This window comes from Geospiza fortis, unplaced genomic scaffold (assembly GCF_000277835.1).
Source record: "Geospiza fortis unplaced genomic scaffold, GeoFor_1.0 scaffold279, whole genome shotgun sequence".
Classification (NCBI taxonomy): Eukaryota; Metazoa; Chordata; class Aves; order Passeriformes; family Thraupidae; genus Geospiza; species Geospiza fortis.
The window spans coordinates 4,964,698-4,984,734 of record NW_005054352.1 but is presented as its reverse complement, the minus strand read 5'-3'; the positions used below and the strand labels follow the sequence as shown (position 1 = coordinate 4,984,734).

Below are 20,037 nucleotides of genomic sequence, written 5' to 3'. Positions count from 1 at the left end.
GTAGCTTCCAATGCACATTTTGTAGACAGATTTCTTTTATATTTCTGGTTCAAGGCACAACTGATGTTCCTATTGCATTACTCAGCAATGTTCTGCAGAAATGGTAACAAAGTACATCTTATCAAATGACCAGGCCATTCTATGGCTCTTTGGAAAAATAGTTTGCTAGTGTCCAGGAATGTTATAATTGCAGAATTTGCAATAGGTAATCTCTAGTAATTAGATGCTTCATTTATTTCCTTTCTCTGTTTATAGATTACATCATCTGTTTGGTGACACATTAAGTTCTTGTTCTGTATTGACCACTTCCACAGGATGGGGAAAAAATAGACTAGCTGCACTTTCACATCTTGATTTATTATAAGATATGCATTCATTTTGAAACCAGTGACCATACTGGTGAAAATTATTCTGCCTTTTTTTTTTTTTTTTATCCAAACAGCTTCTTTGGAAACATTTCTTTGCACCATTGTGACCCATTAGAAAGAAGGTCTACGTATACAATATTTTGGAAAAAGCAGTTGTGAAGTGTATAAAAATTTACAATGTACTGAAGACTTCTCAGGCATCAGGGAGAAGAGAAAAAGAAAAGAAGAAAGTCCTTGTACTCCTTCTGAATAAGATTTAGCATTGAAACATAGCACTTCAGAATGACTCAAACCAAGCAATAGTGTAGATAAGATGACATTGAGGGATGCACATGAACTTTAGAAAAAGAATAATTAAATCATAGGCCTACAACATCATGGCAGACTATGTCCTGAGGATGGATGCCTAATGACTTTTAGTTATTTTTATAAAGATAATCAGTTAGACTTCATTGTTTTAAATGGATTTTAGGTCTCAAAGACAGTAAGGACTTGTATGATATTTAGGAAAATCAAGTCCAAACTTGAAAAACCCCACATAAATTGCAGTTTTTCTGTGTTAATTCTTAAAAAAATTCCAATGTAAATTATGGCTGTTCAGAGTAGAACAAAAATCTTTTGCTCTAATCAGATAACTATATCCTTAGGTCATGGAGTTAGGGTTACAGTGAGTGCCCACTGTATGAATGTGAGGCACCAGCATGCTCTTGGTGCACATGAAGCATGCCAGGCACTTGGGCTACATTAGCCCAGTGTGTCAGGTGTGGGCCTTTGCCCCATGCTCACTCTGCTCATCATGAGCAGGGCTGTAGCTGAAGCACTGGATGCAGGTTTGGACTGCCCATGAAGGATGAGGAGAAACTGGCAAGGATCCAGAGGAAAGATGCATATGCCTAAGGAGGAGAGCTCGAGACAGCAGTGCTTGTTTAACCTTTTGAAAAGGAGTCTGAGGAGTTATCCTATACCTGTTCTACAACCCATAGTGATGTTAAAAAGGTGTCTGAGCCACATTTTTCTTGATAGGGTGAGGTTCTCTGAAGGGAAAATGTCCAAAAATAGCAGTTTGTGAGCTTCAGATAACACACTGGTGAAGGGGTTGGGGAAAGTTTGTAAACCTTGTGCTGGAGTCCTTATAGATTGGACTAGGTTGAATATTAATATAGGAGGTTATCAGCAAAATGAAGGTTGAATATTAATTACTGGACATAATTGGCCAAATGAAGCTATAGATAAACTTACTCAGCATTGAAAATACTTCTCTTTGAGAAGAGACTCACACTGGGGACCTTCAGAAGTCTGTTCCAGTCTATGTGTAATCTGTCATTCTACAGACAGCTGTGAGCTGTCTTGTGTCCAAGGCAATGCGACAGAGTTTAGTCTCTTGAGCAGTTCCAGAAGCAGTGAATCAGAAATCAGTAAACTGGCAGTGGTGGATTACATCAGCCTGACATGCCGTGGATCCCTTCCTGCCATGGAACAGTGTAAGGAGAGCCCAGAAATGGAAACACAGCTGCCCTCCAATTTCTGCATCTCCCTGTCGAGCATTTTATTGTGTTAAAAATCTCTATACCTTATCCTGAGAATCTTCTGCTCATTAATACAATATTTTTGAATAGTATGGGCTCCATATTTCAATGTAAAAACTTTTACATGAGCTATTGAATTAACCATGTAATGCTATACAAATAAACTCTATGGCAGAGATGGTTACGAAGATATCTTTCCTTCCTTCCAGTGTATATTTCAAGTGATCTCTGTGCCTTGAAAATTCTGCAAAAAGTCCAGGACCCAAATATTTGTTGAATTGGAAACCAGAAACATTTCTGATTAGATCACTTTGAATATTTCCTTTTGATCTTAAAACACTATTCGAAAAGTTCTTATTTTCAACATTTCATGCTACAAAATGATGCACTTTGAAATTCCAGGACTTTGAGACAACTTGAGGCTCACTTCAAAAGATGGTTGCTGGGCTGTGTTAAAATAGTCTTCCTTTGTGAAAATAAGAAAAACCTGTGCTGAGCCTTAAAGCATCAAATTAACCTCCAGGTAGTTGCTCAATTGAGTGACTTTGTGCTGAACCTGCACACTCAGGGCCACAAATGTCACCCTCTGCTTTTCTGAAAACTACTTTTTAGTTCCTGAGTATTTGCTGAGGACAAAATAAGAGCAATACAAGTGGTAAATCCTAAAAAGGTAGTGTAAAACAGAATACTCGATAAAATATTTTCCCTAGTGTTCGTAACGGGGCATAATTGGAGATTCTTCTTCTTCTTCTTCTTCTTCCTATTATTATTTCTGTTCTTATTCTTATTTTATAGTACACTGATTCAAGAAATTGGATACTGCTGAATAACTAATAATGATGCCATATTAGGAATTAAAAAAGCTAAGACTACCAGAATTATCTGGCATATTTAATGACCCAATTTAGTCTTAAATTTTATAAGAGACTGCTACTATTGTAGTCTATATGAAGGGAATGCCATTTTCTGAGTCTTTAATATATGAGAACAAGTTTAAAGCTTCCCTTTTTGAACTATATGTGACCCCAAATATCCAGCAGAGCTATCACTGCACTGGAGAAAAACAAAGTTAAAGCAAAGGAAAACAGATAAGAAGAAATGACAAGCCTAGCATGTAAAACTCAGGCAGGCTTAAAAATAAGAATAAAATCTACTTTCAGCACTACTGTTGAGGGGCAGGCTGTGAAATAAAAAGTTATCAATTGTTTACGAGTTCCTAAATCTGTTCTGTTTTCTAGAGCAGACTCTCTTTTTTAGTGATGAACTAAAAATTGCACCTTTTCCTGAGTCTCTCACAAAGAAAACTGTGATGCTGTCAGTGTTTTTCCCCACTCCACACACTTCCCAGTGGAATATGGTATGTAAAGACATACATGCATGGCTGCACAGACTCCCATTTGGATAAAAATCCCTTGGCAGTAATGCCCTGTCATACACAGGATGGAGGATCTACATTGCTCTGCTATAAATAAGGGTAAAGAAAAGCATCAGAAATTGGCCATCTGTTTGGCTGACCCAACAAGGCAGGTGGTCTTTCTCATCCATATGGTCAACTTCCTAAGAAGTAGAGTGTGGGTAGGACTCAGTCACCCTCTTTTAAAGCAAAGAAAACCAAAACATTGCAGAAACATTCTGGATGCCACTGAACCAAGATGTACAAATCTTATTGGCAGGCTTCTTTTTGAACAATTTTTTCACGTTTCTATTTTGAGGAAGTGCTGTGAGATCCAAGTATCTTTGTGTTTATAAGAGAGAAAGGGAGCAAGTGGTTAAATGGTGGACAGTCTCTGTCACAGAAGAAAGTGAAAAGGAGGATGCTTACTTTTGTTTGTGGGGCATACTGCAGAAAGAAACCAGAGAAGTTCTTCATTTTTTTAGATGTTTGAAGAAGTCAAGCAAGCATTTGACTTGAATCACCAAAGCCTGTAGTTTCATCCATCAGTCACTTTTTAAAAGATCAGCCTCTTGACCAAATCTGAATTTAGTTAAATCTCTCTAAAGAGATTTATTTTTTAAGATAAGATTTTACCACCAAAATGTTGTGATGTAAACTGTAAAAGCTCACACTTTTCTTTTAAAGGCCTTCAAAATAACTGCTATTTATGCCACAATTTTATGTTTTGCCATGATATGCCATTTTCAAATGTGCCTTTTTGCTGCTGGTCAAGCAAGGATTAGATTACACCATCTTCATTTTCTAAGGAAGCTCGCAGGCATGCACCCACTGCTTATGGTGCATCTATTTTGTGCATATCTACATAGTGCTCTCTGAGAAAAAACAAGGTAACTGTGACAGCCTAAAAACGATAAGCCTGAAGTGAGTAGAATTCCTGCAGTGCTGTTGAAGCTGTAAGTGGCACAACATTTTAATTTAAAGATTGTATTCATGATACAGAAAACTATCAAGCATGAAGAGCATTCTAGTTTATGTTCACCCAATTGGGCCTGCCTGTAATTCCTTGTCATCTGATGTCTGAGAGCTAAATGCTTTTCCTAGTCTCATTCCAGTTTCGCGTACCTATGTCACAAAAAGTTCCACCATTCCTCAAAATTGCATGTTTCAAGAGAGTTATTAGCAAAAAGACTGCATATGATCACTTTTGAAAAACTAAATCTGTTCTATTCCTAAAGAAATCTTATGGAGGCACAACACTGATGTTTATTTGCAAGACCAAAACAGCAATTGAAATTAAGTCCCCATCTCAAAGCATGTATACACTACATCAAGCATCAAGAGTCAGTACACTACAGAAATAATAATGCTAGTATTGAGATATCATATTTTATTTTATTCGTGCAGAAATGCTTACTTAGGTGACTATTTTTTCTTTGATGTTGGAAAGTGGTACATGAAAAGAAAAAAAATATAACTTTGAGAGAAAAACTGGGGCTTCAGTCTGGTCATGATGTGACATCATCAGGGTTGCAAAAGATGAAGTGGAAGGAACACCTAAGTTCATAACTCAGCTTCTGGCTTTGGCTAATGACAGCTGCCTAGGAGAAACTAATAAACTCAGTAAAGGTATAGCAGCACTTTTATGGAATACTCTCACTGCCTATAAACATCAGTGTCTCCTCAACCTGCAAAACGTTTATAATGAAAAACTCCCCCTTACATTTTGTAACCCTTTTCTGTAACTACTAATTTCACCTTATTCTTTACTAAATGAAGGAGAATCTAACTGTACACAGTTCTAAGGAAGAGAGGCTACCAAAGACCTGAGTGGAATCTGAAACTTAGCAAATACTGCTTGAAACTTAGCAGAAACAAATCCAGCTATTTCTGCTGTGCAGTCTAAAACCCATTGCACTCCAAAATAAAATTTTATTATCTTTGTTCATTATTTGCTTTCCTTAGATCATGGTCACCATAGACAGTAGAACCACTCTCCCAAATGTGCAGAATTATTGCTTCTTTATACTGAGTGGTTTTTGCAATTATAAAGCAATACAAGCAACATGTTACTCACTTGTATTTATCTTCTGAAGTGAAATGTGCTTTTCCAGGTGTCTACGAAGCTTTACCTCTGCTCCATATTTACCAGTAGTACCATTGTCAGCCAAAATAAAATGAGAATGCATGCTGTTGAGCACTGTCAGCTTGCTCATGGGATTGGACATCGTCTGGTATGGTCGGACCACCTGCATTTAAAGACAGAGGAAAAAGAAGGTACACTTAACAGAAAAGAGCCTCTGAACTAAATCAAGTACAAGATATGAGCTGACAAGATGAAACAAAAGAAAAAATCAAAATTAAAGTACTGCACTTGAGTACGACTGCCTTTTGTGTGTAAAGTAGAAAATGACCTTAACACTGCCCTTTCAGATGCAGACATGGCTTAAAGGGTTTTCCATGGTAATCTGTTTGAATAGCATCAATCTCCACTGCTTCCTTTAAAATCCAGCTAATGGTCAGTGCTCCGAAGGTCTTGGTGCCTACACACACACCGTATACCCTGTCTGATGCTGACTATCTAGACAGCTAGTGTAAAATCTCACCTTGCTCTGACCAAATTCTTTGATTTGTCCTTCACAGACCCCACCCAGCATCATGCCTTCAGTGTTGGCTCATGCAGAACCACCAGCACAGGAGATACACAAATACAGGTGAGTTCCACTCTTGGAGAGGTGTATACATGTTATTACACCACATTTTCAATTTCCTTGGAAAACCTATTGGCCCACCCCTAGCATCAGTGAAAGGGCAGTTGTGGGTGTTCACAATGGCTTCAGAAATTTTCTGTTCAACAGGGAGCTTGCTTCACTTCCTTTGATTTGACTTCATCAGGAGAAACTGTGCAGCAGACTGAGTAAATTGCCACAGAATTATCCCACTCATAGCTACCAGACAGACCAAATAATAGCATGGGGCCACATTGGCTCTCAGCTGCTTTGGTGGGTGTCAATTGACATAAGCAAGACTGTACTAACAGAGCAAAAGAATTGGTGTTGTGTCAAGGCATTCTGACTGATACTTCAGAGGTTTTCTAGCAATACTATTCCTTGCTTTTCTTATGTATGTCTTGTCCTTTTGGAGAAACAAAACAGAAAATCCATAAAATGAAGTCCTAGCTGAAGAAGTGATGTAAGGAGTTGTTAGAAAACTCAGCTGGGCTATCCTTCATTTGCAAGGAATTTTCTTCAGAGTACTGATATCATTAGGTTTTCAGATCTTGTGCTTTTAATGCAAAAATATGTACTCTCAAAATTTGACATAGATGCTTGCAGACAGCAATATAATAGGCTATTGATTTATTCCTAAGCTTTTCTCTCTCTGTAATTCTAAAGACATCTCCAGTTGGGACAGAATTCTTTAAAAATAATATGTGTTAGCAATTCATTAGCCAGAGATCTCTCTCTATATATTATTTTCATTTGCAAATGTCTGTCTAACTTTGATCAGCTCTTAGCCAGCAAGGAGAAATACACAAACTTCTTTTGCTGGTATAAACTGTCATGTAAAGGGTACTCTGTAAGCTCTTCATCCTGCAAAAGGAGGGAATAGGTCTGAGAAGACCTAGAGGGAAGCTGGCCAACAGCAAGGGAGTACACTACACTCTGTGAGAACAGGTGATAGCTCTGGCTCAGATATTTTAATGCTGTTTCTTTAGGTAACTCATTCATAGCAATTTATTCTACAGCTGCATATGACTTAACAAATATCAGTACACATCTGGAATGTGTTTAATAGCTAGCTTCTACAGATACAGAAACCACGTAGCACATGGCACTGTCAGAAAGAAAAGGAAGGTTCTTTCTCACATCCCTAAAAATTAAATAAAATCAAATTAAAACAGTGCAGAATTTCTAAACTGTTATCTACCCCATCTCTCAATAAAAGGACACCAGCAAGGCCTTACAAAAGAGTAGTCCCTTGAGTTGCCCATTCATTGTATGAGTACAGGCCACCGTGCAGAAAATTCTACTGGCAGCTTGTGGTTTGTTCCTGAGAGCCACAGCTCAGAACTCTCTGACTGTGACATCTTGATCTGCAGCTCTAATGAGCTGCAGTACTGAAGCCTTCATATATTGGCTCAGTAATGCTGCTGCAGGACAGATTAGGAAGCTATGCTTTTGTTCTGCATTTAGATACAAGGTGAGTTACATTATTAATAAATGTAATGGATGTGAAAATGAGACTACAATTATTTTCAATTGAATTGTTCACAGCATGCACAATTCAACATCTGAATTATTTTTTTTAACAATAATTTTTCTCAAACCACACTGTGAGACTTTTCCTGAGAAAAGGATAAACAAAATCTTCAGGAAGGTAAGAACATACTAGGCTTTGAGGCTACTTCCTTGAGGTTACCTGCTCTTCCACAACACTCAGCAGATTTGTGATTTCTGACTCTTGCAGTTTCCATTCCTCGGTTTTTTTTTCAATCCCTTGCATTTTACAGGCAATTTAAAGAGTTGGAAGAAACTATGACTTTAAGCTGTCTTCTCAGCCTCTTTTTACAGATACAGAATTGCATGACAGTTTGGGCTGGAAGTGACCTTAAAGATGACTCAGTTGACCTAAAAGACCGCTCACCATGGGCAGGGACACCTCCCACTAGACAAGACTGCTCGAAGTCCCATCCAATCTTGCAATGAGAATAGGGAGAATGGGAATAATGTCCCTTGACATCTTCCTCTGCAGAGCTGAAAGGAATAGTTTGTGCTCAAGACAGTCCCTCCAAATGGAGTTTAATGAATGTGACAGCAGTCATGCCATGAAGCAGTACTCATGCTGCATGGGCTGAGGGAATTCTGTCAATAGGTGAGTGGCTGGGCTGACCCCAGCCCTTGCCTTTGCACCCTGAGGTGGCAGCAAGCTTGAATGAGAAGCATTGTTGTTCTCCTTAGATTCCCTGCAGGCACATGACACTCAACATAGAGACTTGAAAAATCTCTCAGGGTAACTCACCATGACAACGAGCCTGCAAATGCCATGTGAACCAGTGCATGAATCTGAGCAGTCTATGTGGAGGCAAAGAGTTTGTGACAAACAGTGAGCTCAAAGTAGTGATGGAAAAAGAAAGAGATGCATGTCTTGCTTCTCAAGGAAGAGAAGCTGTTGTTCAAATCAAGCCATTTCTGCAGCCTTGTTCCTCTGGAGCAGACCAGGGAACAGAGTAGTTCCTGATTTAATGCAGAGGTTCCTGGACCTTTTGGTTCATGGTCAAAAATTCTCCACATATGCTACAAATATGCCTGTCCGTATCTTTGCCCCTGGTCTCCTACTGAGGTGACTTGGAATTAAACTCAAATGAGGACTGAACAGACCCTGAAAGTAGAGACGTGCATGCTACACTGACTTACAAAGTGTACTCTTTTAGAAGAGAGAATAGTTCAGTGGGTAGAAAGAAACTTGTTTATAATCACAGTTTTCTACAAGACTGAACAAGCCACTTTGCTTTCTCAGCTCTATCAGAAGATATGGGGAAATAAGGCAACTAACTCCCTTGTGTCCTTAGTTTCTAAATTAGACTCTGAGAGCATTAAGAGTTGCACTATTTTCTGATATATTGCTTTTACAGTACTGGAGTAAGATATGTGTCTTTAGGGATCTTTAAACATCACAATATAACAAATAGAAAACAGCAATAATATTTCCTTTAACTTGGTCAGTTTTCTTTATGGCTCTGAGGAAGTCCCCCAGGATTCCTGAAGGCTGACTGACTTGGAAGGGCTGGTAAATATAATTAAAGCCCTCAGCTCTGGCTTCTGGATCCATAAGGCTGAGGCATTAGCAGAGGAACACCTCTGCTGAGCACGCCTCCCTCGCCGTGAGGCACAGGGAGGCCACATGTGCTGGGGCATGTGCAATGACCACAACTCCCCCTCTGCACCCCCCGTCCCTCCAAAACCCATGACTACAACAGTCTTCTGCCTCTATCTGATGCTGGAAGGGTATGTTTTTATAACTCTTCATTTCTGATCATAATTTAACTAGACATAGTGCATATAGGCATAAATCCACATTGATGCCAGAGTTCACCAAGTCTTTTACTACTGGTAGACTTCTTCCCCCCACCTTGTATAATCCTTTGTGGCCTTTGTTTCTTGCTTAATGATGATTCATTTTACATGCTTAGGGTACTATTTACATTTCCCCTTCTCGGTTCATTTCACAGCATTCCCCTCTAATGAGCCAGTCAATATAGCACACTTTGATTTTTAAAAAGCTTCCAAAACAGCTTCTTCACCAAATGCTTCTAAAGAAACTGCATGCATTCAATAAGAGAGAAAGTCCTTTGAGGCATAAGTAACTGAGGAAAGCTGGGGGGAAGCGTGGGAAAACAGTGAGAAGGAAAAGGTAATTTTTGTGAAGGCTCTTACTAAGAAGATTTAGTGACGTAAGTGGCCTACCTCAAGCTGTGTTATACTCTGTTTGACATAGGTGTAAGGGATTTGTGATTAATTAGAGGGTGAAAAGCTTACAAATATTTCAGTGGACTAAAGTCTTCATAAAACAGCCTGATGAGGTAATTAAATGGAAGATGAAATTTGATATCAGTAAGCATAAAGCAGTATCATTACATGTGCATCAGAGATGGATAAAACCAGAAGTGCTTCAGCATTACATCATGCCATTGATCAATAATTTTATAAAACTATTTGGGGCCAGGAGGTTGAGAGAATAAATTTTATGTTGTCTATCAAAGGCATAGCTTGAAATATTTTTGTCTTAGTGATGACTCTGTAATTGTAACCCTACTGACATACTTGTGTCTGCCTTAATAGAAGACCCTACTTAAATTAGTTGTAACTTAATATTAAACTTTTTTCATTTTGTATCTGATGATGATCAGAGTAAGTATTAAGTCTTTTATGATTTAATCAGAAAGGTTTTTTTTTAAAAAATTGTTTATTTTAAAATCAAATTACCGTAAAACTTCTTGGTTTCCTGATAAATTGGAAGGATATTTAGAGGAAAGCCTTGCTTAAAGAAATCAGAAGTCAGGAGAGTTGCTCCACTTGGCTGGAACATCTGGGAAATCAAGGCGTTTTTTAGCTTTTCTGCAAAAGAAGGCTCCAGATCCCCTTAAACAGGCAGTGACTGCCTCAGAACTGAGGTAATTTTGCAACAGGAGGAAAAAAGTAATAAAGGGATAGGAATGCTTGAAAATTCATAGCTAATTTTAGGTTTTTCTTAACTTTGTTCCTGCTATGTTTCCAGAACCCCATGCCTAATCACTAAAGAGCATATATTTGAAAATGATGTGTACATTACACTTTAAGAAGATACCATGCATCCTTGTGATTATCTTTTTCTGCTAATTACCTTCTGCACTGTACCTCAGAAGAATTCATTGGTGACTCAGAATTACTGTGGCAAAGTCTGATCATGCTTTTTTTGTGGTATTAGAGCACAAAACTCCATGCTAATACACTTCCCCCTAACAGTTGTACTTTCATAGTGGATAGCAATAAATTCCAGTTGGATAATTTTCTTTATAATTTCATTGTAACTCTCCTGACTTAAGAGATACTTGAATCTTCTTCCCCTTCCCAACTTGGACATGGATACAGAACATACAGAGAAGAATGTGTTAGGCTAATGAAGACTAGGAAGAAGTTCTTTATGCAGATTTAAAACTGTATCTCTTCCAGTCATAGTTAGTCACTAGTTCTCAGACAGATTTCTTAGGAATGAACCAGAAGAGAGAACAAAATGGGTTCAGAAAAGTTTCAGGTAACAAATAACCAGTGCAGACGAACTATTAATGTATTTAAAATTGAGGAGTTGATCTTACTGTATTACAATTTTAAAAGAGAAGAATGGTGTGAAAGAATAGGAGAAACACCCACACTGTCCTTCAGAGAGTGGCTGACGGTGAATTATTTGAGGTCGCCCTTACCTACAACACCCAATAAGACCTTTCAAAATTACATCAATAAAAATATATGGGAGGGAATATATTCCAAGGAAGACAGCCTGAAATTTTGAATTTGAAATGAAACCAAGGCATTATAGTATTGTTTGAAAATAAACCAGATTTCAAGTTTTGCAATCAGTATTTTCTTAAGCACCTTTCCAGGTTCATAGAGTTCTAAGGATGAAGCTTTGATATATTTTTAAGAATAGCTTTTAATGAATTGCCCTTATAATTTATTTTTAAATAACATACAGTACAGAATTTTTATTGCTGTCATGGCAAAACCTGCCATCAACCCTAATGGAAAACTTGTGTATATATTGACTTTTTGCTGCAGATAAGATTTCTAAGAGAAATTGCTAAGTGAGGGATGGAGAGGACAGGAAAAATAACTGGAAGATTTATAGACTGAGGTCATCTATGTCTATATAGGTCTTACATCTTTGCCAATCAGATCCTCTTGGTTTTCCACAATCCCCCAGGGAGCTATACCGATGGTGCAGATCTTCCCTCGAGATTTTGAGGCATGATCTTTCAGGGCATCTCCAACATGCCGAATGACCCCTGGCAAAGAAAGAGCATAAAACAGAAATTTATAATTATGTCTTTTTTGTTCATTATCATATGGATTTTTTATAGACCTGTTTTTTTTAGGGGATACCTGTGCCTATCCTTACAATTAAGTAAAACTATGAATACAGTCCTATTTCTTATTATTAATTTCCATGAATCCATTTTATTGAATCCAAAAATTACTAAATGAAGTAATAGGAAAAAATACACAGCTTTAGAAAGAAGAATGGAAATGCTGACTGTTCACTGACGCTTATTTGTCTGCACTTGTGCTCACATGTGCACGCAAGCATTTGTGTATTTCCAAGCACAGAAAGAAGCATAGGAATTAATTGTGCTCCCCGCCTCCCACCCCCCAACTCCCACAGAAGTGCAGCTCGTACACAAATGCTCCCAATCAAGGATGGAAATGTGAAAACATCATTATGCTACTCTGTGATGAAGCTATTTTGCCTCTCTTTCCAAACAAACTCAGTCACCTGAGATAGCGTCCAGCAGAGTATTAGTACCTGCCCTGGGAATCAGTGAAAAAACAGAAATTAGTACAGAGAGAATGGCTACTTCCCAGCATTCTTCCAAGGGCTTCTTGCTTACCCTAGACCAGCTCTGGCAGTGTTTCAGTGGTATCTCTGTGCAAAGGACAAGTGTAATTGTTCTTTTTTTAAAATAAAATAATATTTAAAATTATTAATTTAAATATTTTTAATTTGTAATGTAATCTATCTATTAACAACTATTTTTAGAATGTGGCTGCACTGAAGCAGACCTGTGGGTTTGCTGCAGATGTTATCTGATTCTCAGTTGCTGAGTTTCCATGTTGTTTAAATTTCATTATTTCAAGATGACTGGATAGAAATCACAGTCACACAATTGTTAGGATTTTGGTTTTAGTTTTCTGAACTGTAAATGACTGTAAATGTATGAAAACTCCCCACAACCTAAGACATCCTCTGTGTCCTTGTGTCTAGCATTCTTCCTGTGGTGAAAGGTTAAAACATCCCAACCCTGTACCTGCCATCAGCTATGAACTAAGCTGTGATCCAAAAACCTGAAGGATTTAAAGTAGAAAATCTGCCTAGTCTGCAAAAATTTCTCTTCTTTAGAATAATCAATTTTCAGCATGACATGAATATTCAGAACAACAGTCATGTTTATAGCCAGATATGCTCTGTCTCTCCCATGTCACTGATTCTCAGTCCAACAGCAGTATTTCAGCACATTTCAGTTATAATATTCATTAAGAGAAACTAAATTTTAATATTCATCTTCAACAAAAAAGACTGTACCAAGAAACTCTCAGTTTTTATGATTTCACAAATAATTTTCAGCTATGTAGTTTGAAAACCTAGTCATTGAGCAATCAACTGCTTACCTCCAGAAATTAAAGACAACAATGAGAGATTACTGACATTGAAAAATTTCTTTTTAAATTGTTTGTTTTTAAAACAGCAGAGAGACACTTGAACTACATTGTTTTGTTTAGGAAAAACAGTCCTTTCAAACAGCATTTATGATGACTTTCCTGGTTCATTTGTATTGTTTTGGCATTTGCAAATACGAGGATTTGAAAAATGGTAGAAAGTAGTTGTGCATTTGCCACTTACAAGTGTTATCATCTGTCCTTTTTTAAAAAAAAATTGATATTTAGATTTCTACAGTTGCTCTGGTAATCAACTGCATTAAGCGCACAACACATACATTCTTCTGATGTTATTTTAACATAAAGCTTACATCGGTCTTTGCTATCACCACGACAAGAGTATCTGACAACTAATATAGTTACCACCAGATTGCACAGATCAACATTAACCTGATTTTTTTCTTTATTTTAAAGAGTTGTGGGGCATATTACATTTGTGTCTATTCATCTTATTCATCTAACACTCCAAAAGCTATGCCTCTATGCTTTCTTCAGGCACCAAGCCTGCCAGAGTTCAAAAAGTCTCTGGACAACATTCACAGACACGTGGTGTGATTCCTGGGGCTGTCCTGTGCAGGGGCCAGGAGCTGGACTCTTTGGGCCTTGTGGTTGCTTCCAACTCAACATATTCTATGATTCTGTGCTACTTGTAGCACTGCTATGATAAAACTGTCTACTGCTTTAAATTTGATGTGCTCTGAAAACCAAGTCCAAGACTCCTATTAAGCATTTATATTCAAACATGTAGGAGTTGATCCACCATGCACTAAAATTAACGATAGAATGATTACAGACACAGTAAGAAGATACACTCTTACTAAAGTAAAAATTATAGCTTTGTTACTGCAGCAAATGAGAATGACTTAAGAATTTACAAGTTCATGTCCTAGCTCAAAACTTTTTTGCAATTCTCTGTAGCAGAACTTTTTTGACTTTTCCCTGAATCTCTCCCCGTTTCTGCCTTCTCCAGGGAGGGTAACTGAGATGTCAACAACAGAATTTTCTGCCTAGGGACCTATGTTTTGCAGCTTATTCCCAAAGTGTACATGCTGTCTGCTAGCAGTGCTGGGCCAGCTGCTGTCTTGGGTCCCTAGGACACACGTTTGGTGTATCACAGATGCTCTTTGACTAGAAACGGCAGATATTGCTCTTGATGAAAAAGTAATAGCAAAAAATTAGGTTAAACTCTCTGCAAGGAAGGAAGAAGTTTCCCACCACATCCAAAACCCAGAACTTCTTTCCTTTAATACTTTGGGTCACCTGACTAAATAAAATAAATGTCCTTTCTGGATGAAAGTGTTTTCAGTTTTGTGTAATAAGAGTTGGACTTTGACTAGTAGTCCTTCCATGCAGCTTACAGCTGATCTTATAAAGTCTTCCTTGGAGATATACTAATACAATTGCCTTGCAGGAGGTTTTATTTTCAGCTCCAAAGTGCGCTTTTCATACTTTAGTGGACCTTTTATTCTGTTTTATACCTACCAGCTACCAGGTTGGTATGAACTTTGTATTTTCTTGTTTTCACATGGTACAGAAACGACTAATAAAATAAAACATAAAATGGCTTTCTAATGTCATAATTCCTGCTTTTTCCCCCTTTTTTTGTGATCAAGTCTCTTAGATGCCACTGTGCTTTTTTTTCAATGTTGCTCTTACCTGTGTTCACTCCTCCAGTGAATATCCATGCTCCAGTTGTCATTGCAGCCTTAATAAGTCCTTTTCCAAAGACCTGTTTGAGTTTTGGCTGAAGTTCAAAATTCTGAAGGCCCCCGTGCACAGAGATGAGAAGTTTGGGGAGCTCAAGTTGCCACTCTTTGGTCATCAGATGCAGAAGAAGGTCAGGCTTTGTGTCAAAAGACACACGTACATACTGCAGGAACAAGGGCAACAGCAGAGAGTAGAGACAAGAAGATTGGTTATACCCACTGGTTTCTAATGTATATTGTCTGTGCCCAAGAGATCACTTTTTGATGACAAAACCTGTAACTATTTGCTAACATGATGATTAGTTTCCTAGTTGAGAAACAAGGAATAACGGAACACTTGCACTTCACAGGCTGGACAATTTTCTCTGTTTAGAAAATTAAGAAATTAATTGTTTTAAAATCCTTAGCAATGTTTGAAAGATTAATGTTTACAATTTATAAATACAAAAACTGGACCAAAAATATAAGAGGTCTGCCAAAGGTGACCTAGGTAGTCAGGGTCACAACTGTGTATTAACTTATACCTCATTTTCAAATTACTTAAGTCAAACCCTCAAAAGGTAAGAAATAATGGGTAAAACACCATTTCTTCAAGCACACATAGGTTTAAACTGAGCAAAACTACCAAACTGATACTTTCCAGATGAAAGAATGCTAACTATGTACAATTTCATGATCTTGCCTTAGAAAACTCTAGATCCTAAAAGGGCCGTGAACCAAATTTGTGCATTTCCAGTTGCTGGCCGTTCTGTGCTACACATGCAGCAATTTGTGCCAGGGGAGTTCATACCATCTGTGTGTGCTCAAAGATAACAACTGCATTCAAAATTCTTACAGCACTATTGTGTCACACAAATACATGTCTCTCTCTGTTACAAGCCTTTCTCCTGCTCTTTCTGTTGCTGTTTCACAAAACCTGCGACAGGGCATGTGATAATTTTTTGATTTCTACTTACATAGCAAAAATAGGAAAAATTCTTTCTATATCTGCTAAGATCTGGAAGGACCCTCTTAATAAAATAAAATAGGTTGCAGAAAGCACTCACTCGTCTGTCAAACTTCTGATTGAATCAATACCTATAGAGCAGCTTCAGCAGTCTTTTCCTTGATGGGTTGTCAGCACAGGCATCAGGTGCATGCCTTTGCCTTCAGCCTGCAGCATAACTTGTCCTAATTTGTTTATCGTAACATGCCAGGTAGTATAATATCCATACATATTATGTAATAAATTTGTCCCTTTTTGACACGTCTAATCAGTGTTTCTTGCCAAAAGTTCATTGTCTTTTAGCAATAAAAATAAAAATAATAATAAAAAACATATGATATTAAAGTGGTTTCCTTTCTAGTTGATTAAGAAATAAGGACCTGACATTTTCCAGAGGAAACTGCTAATAAACAAGATTTTTTGCAAGAATGGGTTGTTGCACAGTAAACATCTACTGGTAATATTTCTGGAAGCAGAAGCCTGTTTGCCCAATTAGTTGCGGAGGGGCGCAGCCAAACCGAAAGCTGAGTAAGAACTTGGGAATGCACGTTCACCCCAGTGCACCAGTAATGTTCTCTGCAGCAGCCAGGGAAACTCACAACAGTTACTGGACATAAAAACACAGTGTTCACGTCTGTCAAGCTCATTAATATAGATGAACTGCCTCCTCAGTAGCTGCTCAGTCAATTTCCAGTGTGAGATAAAACCTTGTATGGCACCTGATCCCACTGACTAGACTGAGACATTAAAAGTTTTTAAATTGGGATTTGAGGGTTGTCAAAGTTTTAATACACCAGAGAGTGTGAAATAATAAGAATGATCCTTTTCCCCTTTTTTATGTCTTAAGGGAGATCTGAGGCTGCAAAAGGGCACCTGGAGGCATTCACAGTCAGCATCCTTCCTGGGGCCAACATGAAAACTCTGTTGGTCAAACTACGGAGCATATGGTTTGGAATCACTGGTACCCTACTCTGCTTTGTGGTGAAGACAGACTGCAAGTCTTCAGAAGATAAAGGTGAATTCATACTGGCAATGACCATATGTTGAAAATATGTTGAAAACATGCCATTGCATCATCTGGGATGATGCTAAGATGAAGGCACAAATGGCATCAGATGTGTATTATCTAATCTGGACAGTGACTAATTTTTTTTTGTTTTTTTATTCTTCAGATTTTTAAAAAAATGCCTCAGAATGTGTGATTTCACTGTCCCTACCTTCTTAAGTCTATGTGTTACTCTCATTATATATGAAGACCTCTGAATTCCAAGAAATATAAATCTATAAAGTGATTAAGAAAGAAGTATTTTCTTGCATTTATTTGAAAAGTAGACAATTTGTATTAGAAGCAACTGTGTGCTTTTCATACTACAGGAAAACCCCCTTTACACTTAGTATAATTGTACTTTACAAAGTGGAAATTTAAGGAAAAACAAATATCTAAGGTTCTTTCATGTAAATTAAAATTTAAATCAAGTAAGATAAGATTTAGTGGTTTAGAAGTTTTTGGTGAGAATGCCAAACGATTCTTTTTTGTGCATAGCATTCAACTTTTATGGCTATTTGAATAATTTTTGCTCTTAGAGAAAGAATTTTTAGTTTGGCATACTTGAACCTACTTTTTTGCCATTAGTTAATATGTTAGCTAGTAAGTAAAAGAGAATTCTTCTATCCTATTTTTAAAAGTTTACATTAAGTTATAAATCACACCTTTAAGGCCACTTTAGCCTGTAACAAAAATTCTTGTCTTCCAATCTTGTAATAGAGTATTTATCCCTATCAGATTTTGCTTAAAATGTTAATGAGTACTTCTTTTGTTTCTGAATTCTCTTGCTATAGCCTCTGGAGGCAGATACAAAATTTGAATCTAAGCCAAACCACTATGCTGTTGTGCTATGAAATTTCATGCCTGGGGTATCTGTCAGCTGTAGAAATTACCAGTTCTAATGGGAAATGATTTAGCCCTTTCTTTATGGGAGTATATGGATAGGATGCAAGAGTTCTCTTTTTGTGTCAGCAAAGTAGGAAGTTAGGAAGCAAAAGTACAGTTCTGAATCACAAAACCTACAGACTGGCCTGACTGGCATCAACACAGAATGTGAAAGGACAAAGCATCAAGCTCAAGCTGCAGCACCCATTTCATCCTACACCAGCACAGTGGTAGTCAGCAAGAGTGCATTTGTTTCACTGTGTCAAATGTTCTCTAAAACAAACCTATGCCCACCACCAGTCAAACAGCCAGACACTTCTAAGTTCAAATCCAGTGCTCTAGGGCAAAAGTCAAAGTTCCTGAGAAAGAGAATTACTACTCTGTTATTTAAGCACAGCTGTCTCATTAAAGTACTTGGTGAATGACTGCAGATGAGAGTGTCAGTGAATAAATTAAAAAGATTCAGAATTTTGTTGTATTTCTGAAAGTAAATCTATTCAGACAAAATTTTGTGATCTGCATTCTAACATTCTAACATTGCTCCTGTGTTTCTTTATGATAACTTATTTAAGTTGCCCACTGGTTGCTCCAAAAGTGTGATCCTCAGGAAAAAAAAAAAAAAAAAAAGAAATTCTCACTGAATAAAAAAAAAACCTTGCTACTTAGACTGAAACCAAATTGGTTCTGTATAAGTTATTAAGTTTATTTTTCTTACACCTTAAGGCCTAATCCAAGTTCCACTAAACAATCAGTGAAAGGACCCTCATCAATTTAAATGGGCTTTGGATAAATGTTTTTCTGTGTTATTTCCCCTTTTTCTCCATGTAGAACACCATCTTTTAAATTCTGTAAATATTTTTTAAGAAGTAATTTACTATAACAGAAACAATATTTGCTGTCTTTTCATGGTTTATGCAATTTATATGATTATCCTTTTTTTTTCCTCTCAAAAGCCCTGATGACTTTTGGCATCCTTTTTATACAGTTTTTATAAAACTCAGGGCATTTTAAATCAAGAAAATTACCTTTTTCTGTGACTGACTTCCAAATAATAAAGTTTTAAGGATCTGAATATTAGCAACTTTGGTTAAGTAACTGTTAATGTTCATTGGAATTCTACTGATGCTCTTTCATGTTTCCTTACACAATAAGAAAAGTTAAGCAGACAACACTGAACTAAACTTCCTTTCTTTTGCAGCTGCAAACTTATTTTAGGATTTTACTCTGCATATGAAATGTATAATTGAAATGCATTCAGTGAGGAGGAATCTATTTAACTCACCAAAGGCTTTTCAAACAGCCATCTTCCATTTAACCCTGAAAAACCATGATGAAATTTTAGTTCTGCAAAGAGTAATCCTTTAAAGAAGTTTATAGACAATCCAGGCCCAGCAGTTAAAGAAAGAACATTAAGGGTGTGTGTGTGTGTGCGCATCTAAAGGCAGATAGTGTATTAAAAAAAATGGATTTAGTTTGCTCAAAAGTGCAGTGCACGATGCATCTCAGCAAGATTGTCTTAATTGGTACACTGATGAACAGAACACATTTTCAAATTTTTCAGAATATTGCCCTTAATTGGAATGGAATCCCTCACATGAGTTTGATAATTGCTTTCTGATTTAATAAAATGCTAGTATAAAGTAGATAAGTGTGTTACTTAAACTGCAAAGAGCCGACTAGGGTAAGCAGAACATATTTTATTAGCTTTTCTGTATTCTTCTCAATTTTATTTGCAAAACCTATTAATAAAATTTATGTACATCCACATGCCTCTCACATCTTTTTACAGTTGTTAAATTTGAAAATCTGCTATAAAACTAAAATAATTGCAGACAAGCAAAATTGTTATTTGCATTCCTTACATATTAATGGGATGAGTCACTTGTAAAGAAAAGATGAGATTGACAGAGATCTAAATACCACAGTCTTGTTGCAGGATCATCTGTGGTTGCATGAAATGGAAGGAAAGGCCTTTTCAGTAACTGATCTTGTAAACCAGTGTTAACTAATCTCAGCTATGTGTTTCTATATAATATCCTGCATAAATTATTAAGCTATTTGTATGATTGATTTAAGGAGGATAATGCAGCTGCACTGAAGATACTTTAACAGTTCCATGGCACTAGCAAAAGTCATTCTGTTTGGGAATTTTTGTTCC

At 37.2% G+C, this 20,037-nt stretch overlaps 1 protein-coding gene across 1 annotated transcript in view; it reads right to left on the bottom strand.

Annotated features, from left to right (window-relative positions):
* Nucleotides 1-20,037, bottom strand: part of TRPM3 (transient receptor potential cation channel subfamily M member 3) — a 263,902-nt gene that overhangs the window by 111,780 nt on the left and 132,085 nt on the right. The window contains exons 4-6 of the mRNA XM_031058932.1: nt 14,915-15,128; nt 11,705-11,829; nt 5,365-5,536 (exon numbers count right to left, since the gene is read on the bottom strand). Coding sequence (XP_030914792.1) covers nt 5,365-5,536; nt 11,705-11,829; nt 14,915-15,128 — 511 coding nt within the window. The remainder of the gene's footprint in view (nt 1-5,364; nt 5,537-11,704; nt 11,830-14,914; nt 15,129-20,037) is intronic.